Raw genomic sequence first — 16,887 nt, forward strand, 5'->3', positions numbered from 1 at the left:
TAAGGCCACGTGTCCCTAAATTCTCCACTATTTTTTCCTGCTTCACCATGACCCAATTCAAGATACTACGTCATGCATCACGTGGTGGGCTTTCCCCATTTGTGCAAGGCATTGTGGGATACAAATTTGAAACAGGAGAGAAAAACGGAGGACGTGAGTATGCGAATGAAACGTGAAAGACCGACTACAGTAACGGAAAGCAAGAAGAAAAGACATTATGTTATATACGAAGGAAAGGAAATGGAGGAAATATCAAACTAATAAATATGTGCGCTCAGCGAGCACCTTGGTGTGATCAGCTGTTCATTTAGCGACAAAATGATGGAACTGTCAGTGCACGCTCAAAGGAAACCTGTAGATGGCAGTAATGCAACACTGTGGATGCCAGCTGCCGTAAAACCCAAAAGAAGTAGAAGAAGGTAAACCTGCGCATGCGCACACGGACTTCCTCTGTCTGCTTGACTGCGCCAAGCAAGCAATTTCATGCACATTATTTGCTTAAATCCCCTCAAATTAAATAACTTCCCAGCCACAGAATGGCCTGATATTTTGTGAGATATTACAGAAATAAACAGATATCACAATCACCACATTTCAGACGGAACTAAATTTCACCGATTTTATGAAATCGAAAGGCCGTCTGGCTTTAAGGTCTGGACATGCAAAGCTGATCTCATCTCATCTCATTATCTGTAGCCGCTTTATCCTTCTACAGGGTCGCAGGCAAGCTGGAGCCTATCCCAGCTGACTACGGGTGAAAGGCAGGGTACACCCTGGACAAGTCGCCAGGTCATCACAGGGCTGACACATAGACACAGACAACCATTCACACTCACATTCACACCTACGCTCAATTTAGAGTCACCAGTTAACCTAACCTGCATGTCTTTGGACTGTGGGGGAAACCGGAGCACCCGGAGGAAACCCACGCGGACACGGGGAGAACATGCAAACTCCACACAGAAAGGCCCTCGCCGGCCACGGGGCTCGAACCCAGGACCTTCTTGCTGTGAGGCGACAGCGCTAACCACTACACCACCGTGCCGCCCTGCAAAGCTGATACACATACTTATTCAATCAACGAATTTAACCTTTCATGATAAAACAAAATTTACATGTTCTTAGCCATATTGTGTAAATCAAATGGTTAAAATCCATCCACGTCAGCTCCGGAAGTTCAGGTGGGGGTGGGGGTGGGGGGTGTCCTTATGCAAGGCTCTGTAATACTGCTCAAAATTTTGCATACACTTAAAAAACACAAAGGAATTACATTTATAACTCCAATATATTCAGTGTGTAAGGTTCTTCAGTTGTTGAAAAGTAATAAAAATAGTCAAATGGTGTGAAAATATAGACATAAGACAAACCAGTTCTTGACACATCTGTTTAATTCCAGATTGCGTTTTCAGATTAGGTCTGGAGAATGTCATATTAAATCTTTTTAAAACTATTTAGTGTTAGTGAGGTTGTTTGTGGAGAAACGCACAACCAGGAGAGTCAAGATTAGCCATGTAAAGAGGAACAGTTCCATTCTTCTCCACTCCATTCTCCATATATACGGCTTACAGTCCAGACTGACACACACACCCAATAAATGTAATGCCCAGTGTGCCAACCAATGACAAACAATAAAAAGAAACGCCGCAAACAACAAATAATGTGCAGCAAGAGCCCTCTTCTCTTCCATGTTGCCAGCAGGGCAGTGCCATCTTGGAAAGTAGAGAAATTGTAATTTATTTAAAGGGTCGTTGCAGGATGCATACATCTGAATATGATTTTCTTTTCTATGCTGTGAGTACAATGTTCATTTTATTTTGCTAAGAAATGATTGAGGATGAAAGCATTTGCCCTGACATGTAAGTTATTGTCACACAATCATTACTCATAAATCATAACATTCCTTTAATATGGGATTTAATAACAGAGTGACACAGCAGTGCTTGAGTTTCAGTGTTTTCACTGCAATTGCAGTTCACCACTTGGGCAGCAGTGGGCTCTAAAAGTTACGAGCTGCTCTTTTAGAATGTAAATCTGTTTAAACTTTAGATCATTAACATAACATATTCAACAAGTAATGATTTTAAAATGATTAATAATTTATTCATTCATTTTCAGTAAGTGCTTCATCCTGGTCAGGGTCGTGGTGGATTTGGAGTCTACATCCCGGGAACACTGGGAATGAGGCAGGAATATACCCTGGATGGGATGCCAGTCCATTGCAGGCACCATGCACACACACATTCACACATTCATTCACAACTTGGGGAAAATTCTAATTGCCAATTCTGTCCGTATTCTGACTTAAACCTGAAGTGGGCGTGGTCTTAACTTTTTAAAATTAAATATGAACTCTACCATGATGCTGCTGGAAAACATTGCAAAAACCTAGATCTAGAAATGCCAGCACTGTCAGCATGGTGTGTGAATCCTGACTCTAACAGTTCCTCAAACTCAGCTACATCACTCCAGTCCATAATTGATCACAATTAGAGATGTCCATAGAAGGTTTTTTTTAATTGTGTTTGCACCCTTATTTTTGTTTGTATGTGTCTGTGAACCAACATAGAGTAGAGTGGGGTAATACGCCCCCGTGGGGTAATACGCCCCTGGCCTGTTTTACCCAAAATAACCACCAGATGGTGCAAAGTTACATTTCTATTGTTGCTATGGACTGGCTTGACAACGGGGATATACAAATACCCACTGTGGATCGCATATCAGCAATGCAGCGGAGAGAAATCAAATTTCATGGTAAGTGATATAATTTTCAGATATCAGTAAAACTGTATTTAGATAGCTGCTATTTCGTCAGCTATCAAAGCTGTGTATGTGGTATGAGTAGACAAGTCAGTACGTTAAAAAAAATACATTAGGTATAAAAAGTTGAATCACATTTTGAAAGTAAGACCCTTTTTTGTAAAAGTGTAGTCTGTGGGGTAAAACGCCCCCTTAATGGTGGGGTAAATGGCCCCCAGGGGGCATCATTTCCTTTTATCATAATCACTGTATTTCATACATTTCTGAATAGCAGATACATAGTTTTTAATAACATCTCGCTTACCTGGTTGAGTAAAGCAAGTAATTTGAACTTAATATTAAAAATAATTGAAATAAAAAAATTGAAATTAAAATGCGAAATATAATAAAATAATGCATCTATTCATTAATTCAGGGATATTTTCTTGTTTCTTTCACATTATAGGCTTAAGTAAACACTTTTGCTATCCAAACAGCTTTTTTTGAGTGAGGGGGCCTATTGCCCCACCTCAGGGGGCCTTTTACCCCACTGGGGGGGTAAAAGGCCCCCTTGGCACAATGTTTGTTTTTGTTTAAAAAAAAATTAAGTATTAACTTTAGGCAAACTTTAGGTGGCATTATTGTTCATGTCACTGTTGTCAAAAACTATGATTAAAAATAAACACATGGTTCATTTCAACTTGGAGAAAAACTGAATTTTCCTTAAGGGGGGCTTTTTCCCCCACTCTACTCTATTTAGTAGATTCTATTTTCCAAAACCTAACAACAAGTAGCTTAATTTAAACCACCAGGACCCTGACCAGGCAATTACGAAGGATGCTATACATGCATCATGCAATGCAGTGTGTTCATGGTGGTCTTTCTTTATCCTGCTTCATATCTGACCTGCATGAAAGCAATAACTGCCTGCTTGCCCTGTGGGAAGCTTTCTTGAAAAAAAAATACAGCTCCTCGTCATATCTTTTTAGAACACAAAAATTTGTATCTGAGTCAAAGATCAACCTAAGAATCTGGGACCCTGGCTCTGTAAGCAGGCAATGACAAATTAATGACTTGTAAAGAATTCAGAAACGTTATGACCTCCACCAGCTTTGCTGGAGGAGGTTAAATTTTTGCCTCTGTTTAGTTTGTTTGTTTGTTTGTTTGTTTGTTCCCAATGTAACTCAAAAAGTAGTGAACGGATTTTGATAACATTTTGAGGAAAGGTGAACCATGGGCCAAGGAACAATTGATTAGACTTAGATGTAAATCTGGATATGTATCCAGATCCAGGATTATTTTGTCTGTTCCCAATGTAACTCAAAAAGTAGTGAATGGATTTGGATGAAATTTGGTGTCCAGCTTTAGTACAACCCCAATTCCAAAAAATGTTGGGACACTGTGTAAACTGTAAATAAAAACAGAATGAGATCATTTGCACATCAAGGAAACCCTATATTTAATTGAAAATAGTACAAAGACAACACATCAAATGTTGAAATTGGGAAATTTCTTTTTTTTTTAAAATATATGCTCATTTTGAATTTGATGTCAGCAACACATTTCAGAAAAGTTGCGACGGGGCGTGTTTACCACTGTGTTGCATCACCTCTACTTTTAACAACACTCTGTCAATGTTTGGGAACTGAAGAGACCAATTACTGTAGTTTTGAAAGAGAAATGTTGTCCCGTTCTTGCCTGATATACAGTTTCAGTTGCTCAACAGTTTGGGGTCTCCTTTGTTGTATTTTGCACTTCATAATGTGCCAAATGTTTTAAATGGGAGAAAGACCTGGACTGCAGCAGGCCAGTTTAGCACCTGGACTCTTTTACTACAGAGCCATGCAGTTTTAATACAGTATGTGCAGAAAGCGGTTTGGCGTTGTCTTGCTGAAAGAAGGAAGGCTTTCCCTAAAAAAGATTTTGTCTGGATGGCAGCATATTGCTCTGAAACATGTGTAGGTATATCATTCAGCATTAATGATGCCTTCCCAGATGTACAAGCTACCCATGTCATGTGCACTAATGCCCCCTCATACCATCACAGATGCTGCTTTTGAGCTGTGCACTGATAACAAGCCGGATGTCCCTCTCCTCTTTAGCCTGGAGGACTTGATGTCCATGATTTCTAAAAAGAATTTCTACTTTTGATTCGTCAGACCTCGGGACAGTTTTCCACTTCGTCTCAGTCCATCGTAAAAGAGCTCGGGCCCAGAGAAGGGGGCGGGGTTTCTGGATATTGTTTATATCTGGTTTTAACTTGCATTTGTGGATGCAGTAATGAAGTGTTTTCACAGACGATGGTTTTCTGAAGTGTTCCTGAGCCCATACAGTGATTTCCACGACAGACAAGTGTCTGCTTTTAATGCAGTGTCTCCTGAGGGCCTGAAGATCACAGGCATCCAGTGTCAGTTTTCAGTCTTGTCTCTTGCATACAGAGATTTCTCCAGATTCTCTGAATCTTTTAATGATATTATGGACCATAGATGATGTGACCCCCAAACTCTTTGCAGTTTTACATTGAGGAACGTTATTCTTAAATTGTTGCACTGTTTGTCCATGCAGTCTTTCACAGAGCGGTGAACCCCGCCCCATCTTTACTTCTGAGAGACTCCGCCTCTCTGGGATGCTCTTTTTATACCCAATCATCTTACTGACCTGTTGGCAATTAACTTAATAATTTTTTCAGCATTACACAACTTTTTCAGTCTTTTGTTGCCCCGTCACAGCTTTTTTTGAAATGTGTTGCTGACATCAAATTCAAAATGAGAATATCTCATCTCATTATCTGTAGCCGCTTTATCCTGTTCTACAGGGTCGCAGGCAAGCTGGAGCCTATCCCAGCTGACTACGGGCGAAAGGCGGGGTACACCCTGGACAAGTCGCCAGGTCATCACAGGGCTGACACATAGACACAGACAACCATTCACACTCACATTCACACCTACGCTCAATTTAGAGTCACCAGTTAACCTAACCTGCATGTCTTTGGACTGTGGGGGAAACCGGAGCACCCGGAGGAAACCCACGCGGACACGGGGAGAACATGCAAACTCCGCACAGAAAGGCCCTCGCCGGCCACGGGGCTCGAACCCAGGACCTTCTTGCTGTGAGGCGACAGCGCTAACCACTACACCACCGTGCCGCCAAAATGAGAATATATTTTTAAACAAACAATAAAATTTCTCAGTTTCAACATTTGATATGTTGTCTTTGTACTATTTTCAATGAAATATAGGGTTTCCGAGATTTGCAAATCTTCACATTCTGTTTTTATTTATGTTTTATACAGTGTCCCAACTTTTTGTTATTGGGGTTGTATTATCCTAGGTTCCAGTGATTCGATTTTGATATTGATACAGTAATATGTGCCTTGGCAGAGGTATGAACTCGACCATGTGCCCTTCTCATGAATGATATTTCTTTTGTAGCCTGTGTGTGAAATTATAATTAATTAATTTGAGTTATATAATAATAACTAGAAGGGCACTCAATAGAGTGTATACTTCTGCCATGCCACATCTCCAGATTTGCATTAAAATCCAATCAGTTGTTCCTCGGCCCATGGCCCACCTTTCTTCAAAATTTCATCAAAATATGTTCACTATTTATTGAGTTACATTGGGAACAAACAAACAAACAATGGTACGCGAAAAACCAAACCAACAAAGTTGGTGGAATTATTATTATTATTATTATTATTATTATTATTATTATTATTGTTGTTGTTGTTATTATTATTATTATTATCCGTGTGTGTGTGTGTGTATGTGTGTGTGTGTTTTCCCATGACAGATTGTCACTTGTGCCACTAGAGGGAAGAAAATAATGAAAACCCCAATGTAAGGCTGAAATGCTGGAGCTGTGCTAGTGAACTCCCGGTTCAGGTCACTCCCTCATCCAAATCCACACACTTTGTGTTTTCATTAAAACCTGAATCCAGCTGTGGAGGTGCAGCTGATGTTGTCTGTGTCTGTCTGTGTCCACACGCCCCAGCTCGCGTCTTCTTCAGAGAAACCACAGCTTTGCTTCACTTTCTAACTCGTTTTCTTTTATTCTTTCTTTTCTTTTTGTCTTTCTTTTTCTTTTTTGGCTGTTCCTCATCTCCACAGCTCTCCATCACTCGGAGGAGCCGCGCGCTCAGGACGCCAGATGCTGCGCTTTTACGCAAAACGGACCAAAATGGCCAAATCTCCGCCGTCCCTCGGGTCGCATTTACGGATTATTCATTACCTCTTTCTGCTGTATGTGATTTCAGACAGAGTGTTTGGTAAGTCCTTTGATTTTTATCCAACATTTCCACAACGCACTTATTTTATTTCACATGGATATTTCACTGATTGTTCATGAAGGTTTTTAAACATGAAGGACGTGTGAATAAAAGGTGACATGGTGTTCATCATCATCTTTCCATACATACATATCTCATTCAGGTGCTTTCATGTATATTAAAAGCTGATCCAAATTCACTACAAATGCAAAGGAGGGAAGGATAAGTCAAGCAGACTTCTGGCTTCCTCGAGAAATATGATCATGGCTAAAGAGATGGACATTCAGTGTGAAGTATATTCTAGTTTCTAATGTTATATGAAATGCAATAATACAATTATGAAAATTATCTTAAGTGTGCACACTTACAGAAAAGTGTTTGTCAGAGGAATTTTTAAGGGTTTTATCTTGCTACAGAAGTTGTACTCAAAACTCATTACTGTATTTGTAGAATTTTACAAAGAACCTTTAAAGGTTCCTTCACTGAGACAAACTGAAGAACAATCTGAAGAACCCTCAAGGGTGCCAAAACTAAAAAAAAAAAGAATACCGCTATATTAGATCTAAGATAAATTATTTATTTGGTTCTTTACTCCAAGCAATCATTACTCCGATATACAGCACATTATGTTCAGATTTTAATAAGCATTCATTACGTGCATTTGAACAAGAACTTGGTTGAACTAATGAGTGACCTAATAAACAACTGCAAACGTCATCACAGAATTCATCCAAAGCTCTTAAAACCAGTTTACAAGCCCCCAAGTAGTGATCAGAGCATGTTAGCTCATGCACACAGATTAGGTGTGTTCAGCGGTGCCATGATGCTATATGAGCAGCAGTATAAAAAGATTCAGCGCCTTCTTATGTCTCAGAGGAAGAAAGAACCTTCACACTCCCAGACTGGTACATTTCACTTCAAGTGTAAAAGGTGTACATTCAAAGCATTCGTTAGAGAATTCATTAGCCTAAAGTGCACGTTCAAGTTCAATCCAGTAATTAACGGGAAAGTCATGGCTTAAAGGTTAGAAAAGCAACTTTGGGAGCAAAAGGTCACCAGTTTGATTCCCTGGACCACCAGGAATGGCTTGCCCTTGAGCAAGGCACTGAACCCCTAACCCCCAACTGCTCCCCAGGCTGCTCTGGGTGTGTTGTGCGTTGCTCTGGATAAGAACATCTGCTAAACACCTGTAACGTAATTAAAGTCAGTGTAAATCAGTAATACTGGATGTGCTCTGAGTTTGTGGCACTACAGAAATTGTGTTATTAACCACCCAGACAAATTGGAATGATTAAAAAAATCACCATGTATATAAAATTAAGTTTCAAAATCATGAAAAAATAAGCAGTACTGTCTGCTCTGAGATGCTGGGGGCGTGTCTGCTGAAGGCACTAAAACCACACCCAATAACAGGAAATGTGCAGCCTGTCTCAGCTGTCAAATGTGCAGCCGTGTGTGTTTGAGCCACCAGAACCAGATTCGGAGCCAGAGGATACTGACGTCCCTGAGACTCAAACTCATTCCTCTCAGTCTGCAACAGAATGGGAGTTTTCTCTCCCATTTTTATCCCCCAGTATATAATGTGTCTGTCCGTCCATCTGCACTGCAAAAAAATGAAAACTGAATTTGAGGAGAAAATTACTTAATACTAGTGAAATGGGGGCGGCACGGTGGTGTAGTGGTTAGCGCTGTCGCCTCACAGCAAGAAGGTCCGGGTTCGAGCCCCGTGGCCGGCGAGGGCCTTTCCGTGTGGAGTTTGCATGTTCTCCCCGTGTCCGCGTGGGTTTCCTCCGGGTGCTCCGGTTTCCCCCACAGTCCAAAGACATGCAGGTTAGGTTAACTGGTGACTCTAAATTGAGCGTAGGTGTGAATGTGAGTGTGAATGGTTGTCTGTGTCTATGTGTCAGCCCTGTGATGACCTGGCGACTTGTCCAGGGTGTACCCCGCCTTTCGCCCGTAGTCAGCTGGGATAGGATCCAGCTCGCCTGCGACCCTGTAGAACAGGATAAAGCGGCTACAGATGATGAGATGAGAGACTAGTGAAATGATCTTGCTGCATGGACAGATATTTTTACTTGATAAGACATCTTAGAATAAGTTGGTTGCAATCTAGAACGAGGTTTAATAATCTCAGAATTGGTGCCTTGTATTCTTCTAATAGGAAATGTGAGATCATTTCAACTGTTTTCAAGATGTTTTCACTTGCTAAGACATCATTGTTTGCAGTGTGTCTGTCTGTCCACCTGTAAACATTTTAGTTTCCGGAGCATAACTCAAAAACTATTAAGAATTTTTTCACGAGCCCGGACAGTTACCTTAAGTGACTTGAGGAGTTGTGCCTTTTGACATTTTGGGATTTCTGTGATTTTAATTTTTTCCGTATTTCCATGGCAACCAATTTAACTGAGGAAAATTTGGAGTGGGATTTCATGTGGGGGCCGGGGGGATATGTCATCTCCTGATTACTGTTTTTCTCCCAAGTTAAAGTAATGACAAGCATAAACTAGTCAAAATAATGTCACGCTATCAGTAAATAACCTGCAACAAAACATATTTTTTTACTTTACCAGATAGTTTTATTTGTTTGTATCATTACATATCAAACCAGCAACCATCCTCTGCACTCCACCGTAAAGGTTTGTTTTATGACTTATTTCTTCATCTCATCTCATCTCATTATCTGTAGTCGCTTTATCCTGTTCTACAGGGTCGCAGGCAAGCTGGATCCTATCCCAGCTGACTACGGGTGAAAGGCGGGGTTCACCCTGGACAAGTCGCCAGGTCATCACAGGGCTGACACATAGACACAGACAACCATTCACACTCACATTCACACCTACGCTCAATTTAGAGTCACCAGTTAACCTAACCTGCATGTCTCTGGACTGTGGGGGAAACCGGAGCACCCGGAGGAAACCCACGCGGACACGGGGAGAACATGCAAACTCCACACAGAAAGGCCCTCGCCGGCCACGGGGCTCGAACCTGGACCTTCTTGCTGTGAGGCAACAGCACTAACCACTACACCACCGTGCCGCCCTCTTATTTCTTCATCCATTTAAATAATTTTTGTTTTGTGAGTATCATAAAGGTGTTACAGAGACAGAAACTTAGTGTGAACCAAGTGCTTCATGAGGCCCATTAGTCCTCAAAAGGGCTAAAAGCTGTACAGAACAAAAATGTGAGACATTTCGACACACCACTCTGCTCTATTAACCCACTGAGTGGTTTTCAGGGTGTATGTTGAGGTGATAGTGCTTGTGAAACACAGGGAAGATACATTTGTGGGACAAAACTGTTGGCTGTAGTACATGTAATACCTCACAGTCAAGCAGGAGAACCACTGATGCTAGTGCAGCTCAAATTTTTATAAATGTTGTAGTGTTCTGGGAGAGGTTATCCCAAGTACGGTTCCAGTGCGTCATTAAGCCATGATTTCTGACCCGCCCAAAAAAATCCTGAACTCATAATCATCAAAAATGATGAAAAACTGTTTCATGATCGAACTCTAGGGCGGCATGGTGGTATAATGGTTAGCACTGTCGCCTCACAGCAAGAAGGTTCTGGGTTCGAGCCCCGTGGCTGGCGAGGGCCTTTCTGTGCGGAGTTTGCATGTTCTCCCCGTGTCCGCGTGGGTTTCCTCCGGGTGCTCCGGTTTCCCCCACAGTCCAAAGACATGCAGGTTAGGTTAACTGGTGACTCTAAATTGACCGTAGGTGTGAATGTGAGTGTGAATGGCTGCTTGTCTCTGTGTGTCGCCCTACGATGATCTGGTGACTTGTCCAGGGTGTACCCCGCCTCTCACCCATAGTCAGCTGGGATAGGCTCCAGCTCACCCACGACCCTGTAGAACAGGATAAGCACTTACGGATAATGGATGGATCGAACTCTACAATTCACCCCAACATAGTTCAGTCTTTTCACATATTTTCAGCAACTATTTTCTAACATTTATCATGTATTATAATGTATTTATAATGTATGTATACAGTTTGCTTCAGACAGACTTTAACACACTCTTAGAATAAATCTAGAACCTGTCAGGCATCATTGATTTGCCCCACCCTCTATACAGTAGAATAGGGTGGCTCTATGTAGTATTATTCTATCCACATTCACTGGATATGAGCAATTGTGCGCTCTGATTGGCTACTCTACTACTAGGATATCAGCTCATATACGGTGAGGAGAGAAAAACAAAATGGCGGAGCGTGTTGCTGAACCAACCGAGGACGAAATAGAAACTCTACTCTAAAACAAAACCTCAAAAAATACAAAAAAACCAACTAAATATGGAGCGAAAGTATTGGATGGTAAGAACATACTTTTTTTATTTTTCAAGAATTATTATTATAGCATTTTTTTTCACAAATTGCTCCTGTCATTTCACCAGGTCGTTTACATTCTCAGCGGAAATGATTTTGTTGGACGTTTTGTACAAAGTTTTTATTGATCAAATTTGCTAAAAATAAAAATAAAAATGTTCTGTTTCTCAAAATCCAGTGAATGTGGAGAGAATAAAACAGTTATTCCACTCAATCTTGTCGTACATGGATTATAGACAACTCGGTGCTACGCGCCTCGCCACCTATCAGCTCATGTACGACTCGATTTCGTAGAATAACTTCATTATATCCCTCATCAAAAAATTCCCGTGCAGGGATTGGCCCAGGATGGCTCACATGGCATAAAATAATTTCACCATTGATTAAGCAAGGCATCTCGTGATGCCAAAAATATAAAAATGGATATGGTGTGAGTCAAGCATGGTGTATTCTGGATATGCCATGAAGTCTCATCTCATCTCATTATCTCTAGCCGCTTTACAGCTGACTCGAGTCAGAGCTGTGGCTCTGTGAGCATTTCTGTGTGTGTAGATCTACGTATCATGATCATGCCTAGTGAGGCAGGCGATAGCATGGTACATTGGACATGTGCAGGTCGAAGGTCGCGCCGACGTAAACAACAAACATGGCTGCCTCCAGTGAGTTTATCAATCTTAACACTTTCAGTTTGGAATTTTTTGATGAGGGATATCAATCTAATATACCATGCACTGAGAGGCTCCAGTAATTATGGATTCTCTGAGGTGACTGGCATAGGATTATTTTCTTCAGGGCTGCGCCAGTCACCTCAGAGAATCCACAATTTCAATTGGAGCCTCTGATATATTTGATTACTCGACTGCAGTGTGTTTTCTTTTTAGAAACTGTTTAACATAGAACCAATTTATAAAACTAAAAATGTACCAAAAAACCAAAGAAACTATCCAAATAGCCTTTGAAGAAATTTTTTTTTTATCCCCATATTGTAACTATGTACTAATAACTTCAAAGTAAATTACATTACAGGCGTTCTTATCCAAAGTGACGTACAACATACCCAGAGCAGCCTGGGGAGCAGTTAGGGGCTCAGTGCCTTGCTCAAGGGCACTTCAGCCATTCCTATTGGTCCAGGGAATTGAACCAGCAACCTTTTGGCCCCAAAGCTGCTTCTCTAACCATTAGGTCATGGCTTCCCCCAATAGAGATCTTGCAGTCACGTGACCGGAAAGTACACAGCCGCCATCTTGTCGGTAAAAAACACAGCTGAATACTGCTGCACTCGTGTACAGAATGGATCAATTTCAACCGACGGACTACACGGCTTATTTTTCTAATGAACAGATAACTAGATATATGTCTAAAATAAACGATCTACAGGTTAGTGACCCTTATGGCTTACCGGACGTAGTTTTCACGACCGTGTCAGTGGATGTTGAACTGCCAGCGGAATACCCAGACGTGTATAATTACCTCATTTACTTTCCCTCGCTGTTCAGTGGTGAAGCACTGCGTGCTTATAAATCTCTGGACAGTTATCTTTACAGAAATTCAGGATTTGTCAGCGACTCAGATATGGCATCTTGTAAACAAGAAAATAACAATCCTCATTGGATGGGTAAGTCACTTAAGTATTGAGTATAGCACTGACCAGCCGATTATAGAATAGAATAAGGTAATTCCAGCTGTAATTCCAAATCGTCAGTCTTGTTTACATGGATCTGGCGTTGGAGAGGTAGCGGCTTGGCAGTGGAGATTTGAGTGGCTGTTTTCTGAGCTTAGTCAACAGGCCGGCTCTGCAGCCTCGCTTTTGCTTCCGCTCCCGGCGCCGCCTCCTTCGCTTTGCTTCCGATAACAATCCACGGAGACCCCACTGGTCTCGCTATCTCGTCCAGAATGTTGTGCATGCGATGGAAATCGCTACAAACCGTCATTTTCTGCTGGAAACCAATGTCCAGTAAGTCCATACGGTTGTAGTGGATATTGAAGTCCGGTACAGACGAACAACACGCAAAAATACACACAAAAAACATAAAAAACGTGCACAGGTAGGGAGAGCTTGTAGCCGCAGCTGTTGTAGTAGAATTGTATATAGTAGGGTTTTCCAGAAGAAAAGGTAGAAGTAAAAGCAGAAGTAGAAGTAGAAGTAGAAGGCGGAAATATGGCGTTTGACCGACAAGATGGCGTCTGTCACAATCTGGATCGGCTGTGACGTCACATGCAAGTGCTCCATAGTCCATGTATGCTGTTATAGACTTTTTTAAGGAATTAAACACTCTGTGTCATGCTATTGTTGGAAAATAATCAACATTGGGGTGGTGTGATACAGCCCAATGCTGCTAAGTGAAATCACAGTTACAACCCTGAAGCTTAATATTTTCCAATAACAGCACATCCCGTAGTGTTTTATTCCTCTTATACCACAGCAATGCTGATAATATTTTATTTGTTAAAGAATGTCATAATTTAAAAAATGTAGTTATACATACTTAATGTTGCATTACATTTGCGAGGAAAGTTACTTCCTGTCATCATGTTAAAGCAGCAACATATAAAAAGTCGTTCTCTCACCAGCATGACTTTTTTCTCTTTCTTGATAAAGGAAATAAAATGCAGAAGTTCATTTTACTGAGAAATCCTCCACGCTGAAGTCTTCCCTGTGTTGTAAATTCTAAGTTACAGCTTTACTTCTGACTGTTACAAAGCACTGACACCGGAGACTCCTTCCAAACATGGGAAATGAACACTGAGCACCATATCAACAATTAGACATAATTTTTAATCTGGTTATGTGGAGCATCCAAGGTACAAGCCCTTATGAATGAGCCGTTAGTATAGAAATGATAACATGAAAATGAACACACTACTGTCAGACATGCTGTTATAGAAAATGAATCAACAGCTTCAAACCAATCAGATTTGAGTATTCAAAAGAGGTGTGGCAGGAATGTATTTAAAGGCACATCCAGTGTATCAGACTTTACTAAAATTAAACTGAGAGATGAAGTTTCTTGAACTAATGGTCAAACATTTTATGTAGCTCACTTCACAACAACACAGACACAGGTCGGTTCTTTGAAACGGGCATTTATTCACAGCTTGCCTCACCGCCACTCATTCGCGCCATGAGAACTATGTTTGTAAAAATAGTACAAAAATGCATCAGTTAATTGTACAGGATATTGCTTAGCGTAAACAAAAAACCCCATTGTAAATAAAGAAAATACCTTGTTGGCCGTTTGTCGTGAAAAGAGGTTCTTAAGTCCATAAAGGTGCTTCAAGGTGTCTTTAGCTGTCTGTCTTGGCGTCTGACAGCAATAATGACAATTTTCAAATAAAAAACGTTCAAACTTTCAAATAACTTTCAAACAAAAGTCCGTGTGCGCATGCGCAGGTTTACCTTCTTCTTCTTTTGGGTTTTACGGCAGCTGGCATCCACAGTGTTGCATTACTGCCGTCTACAGGTTTCCCTTTGAGCGTGCACTGACAGTTCCATCATTCTGTCGCTAAACGAACAGCTGATCACACCGAGGTGCTCGCTGAGCGCCCATATTTATTAGTTTGGTCCTGCGTTTCCTTTCTTTTGTATATAACATAACGTCTTTTCTTCTTGCTTTCTTTCCGTTACTGTAGTCGCTCTTTCATGTTTCATTCGCACACTCACGTCCTCCATTTTTCTCTCCTGTTTCAAATTTGTATCCCACAATGCCTTGCGTGAACGGGGAAAGCCCACCACGTGATGCATGACGTAGTATCTTGTATTGGGTCATGGTGAAGCAGGAAAAAATAGTGGAGAATTTCGGGCCACGTGGCCCTAAAGTCATTAATTGTTCTATTTTTAAAAACCTAATAAAATTGGAAGTCTGTGATTCAAATTCAGTAGCTTTCAGTCACTAAACAAAAATAATTGGGTGTTGGGAAAATTCTTTTTATGACCTACACTTGAAAAATCTGAAAGACAGTCTAGCTTTAAAGTTTATATCAAATTAATTATTTATTTGCAGCATAAACTTATGAATTATTATTTTAACACGGAATGTCTGCAACAACACTTACATTTTAAGATACTTATCCATTAAGGAATTTAAAATGTGTCTCAGTATTGAGTCCATATATGCTGGACTACATTTATTACTGGTGTAAAGCCAATCTGAAAAGAAGCATCAATGTTAAGCCATTTTCTCAGCCATTTTTATTTGATGTAGCTCAGATGTCACTTTACTCACCTCTTTTATAGTTGGATATTTTGGATTACTGCATATTTTCATTCAAAGATCAACTAACCATCTTTAAAATGGATTGACCCTTGTGCTAGTTTGGTACCACCGCTATCACAATCTGAGGTTTTTTTTTTAATCATCAGCCTTATCTCTGTTATGCAGCTTCAGCTCTGATAAATGCCATGAGAACCTGTACAAAATGTGTGTATAATGAAATGCCATTTGGTTTGTGTGCATTTTTTTTTTTCATTTCATCAAATTACTCACATGGCTGGAGAATGTTATTTGTCATGGCATGCTTTGTTCCTGGAATATCTCACTCAAACCTGGTTAAGAGTAGGGTCTAGGTTAAGGCATGTGGAAAACAAGCAAATGGCAAATGTTCTCTCATCTGTTCCAGGCTCTAATATCTGCACCTCTCGGGGAGCCAGTACATGCCAGCAGTGTTTGGCAGTGCACCATTCCTGTGCCTGGTGCTTCCAAGAGGTGTGGTACACACACACACACACACACACACACTCACTTTATTCAGTCATAACACAACATTTGACCTGTGAAACTGGAGATACAATATAAAAGACAACCAGCAGAAACTGATCACACCATGTACAGTGTTTATATTGGCTTTCATCTCAGAAAAAAGTATGATTAGTATTTCAAAACACAAGTAGTGCCTGTCTACTGGGCCTCAAGAAACATCAAATAACTTGCTTGTTTTGCATAATATATCTATATCGATATATATACAACCCCGATTCCAAAAAAGTTGGGACAAAGTACAAATTGTAAATAAAAATGGAATGCAATAATTTACAAATCTCAAAAACTGATATTGTATTCACAATAGAACATAGACAACATATCAAATGTCGAAAGTGAAACATTTTGAAATTTCATGCCAAATATTGGCTCATTTGAAATTTCATGACAGCAACACATCTCAAAAAAGTTGGGACAGGGGCAATAAGAGGCTGGAAAAGTTAAAGGTACAAAAAAGGAACAGCTGGAGGACCAAATTGCAACTCATTAGGTCAATTGGCAATAGGTCATTAACATGACTGGGTATAAAAAGAGCATCTTGGAGTGGCAGCGGCTCTCAGAAGTAAAGATGGGAAGAGGATCACCAATCCCCCTAATTCTGCGCCGACAAATAGTGGAGCAATATCAGAAAGGAGTTCGACAGTGTAAAATTGCAAAGAGTTTGAACATATCATCATCTACAGTGCATAATATCATCAAAAGATTCAGAGAATCTGGAAGAATCTCTGTGCGTAAGGGTCAAGGCCGGAAAACCATACTGGGCGCCCGTGATCTTCGGGCCCTTAGACGGCACTGCATC

At 40.7% G+C, this 16,887-nt stretch overlaps 1 protein-coding gene across 1 annotated transcript in view; it reads left to right on the plus strand.

The window, feature by feature from the left end:
• Positions 1-6,627: 6,627 nt before the first annotated feature.
• Positions 6,628-16,887, plus strand: part of itgb3b (integrin beta 3b) — a 72,426-nt gene continuing 62,166 nt past the window's right edge. Inside the window, exons 1-2 of the mRNA XM_060940320.1 lie at positions 6,628-7,006; positions 15,949-16,034. Of these exons, the coding sequence (XP_060796303.1) occupies positions 6,889-7,006; positions 15,949-16,034 (204 nt within the window). The 5' untranslated portion in view covers positions 6,628-6,888. The remainder of the gene's footprint in view (positions 7,007-15,948; positions 16,035-16,887) is intronic.

This window comes from Neoarius graeffei, chromosome 14, assembly GCF_027579695.1.
Source record: "Neoarius graeffei isolate fNeoGra1 chromosome 14, fNeoGra1.pri, whole genome shotgun sequence".
Taxonomy (NCBI): Eukaryota; Metazoa; Chordata; class Actinopteri; order Siluriformes; family Ariidae; genus Neoarius; species Neoarius graeffei.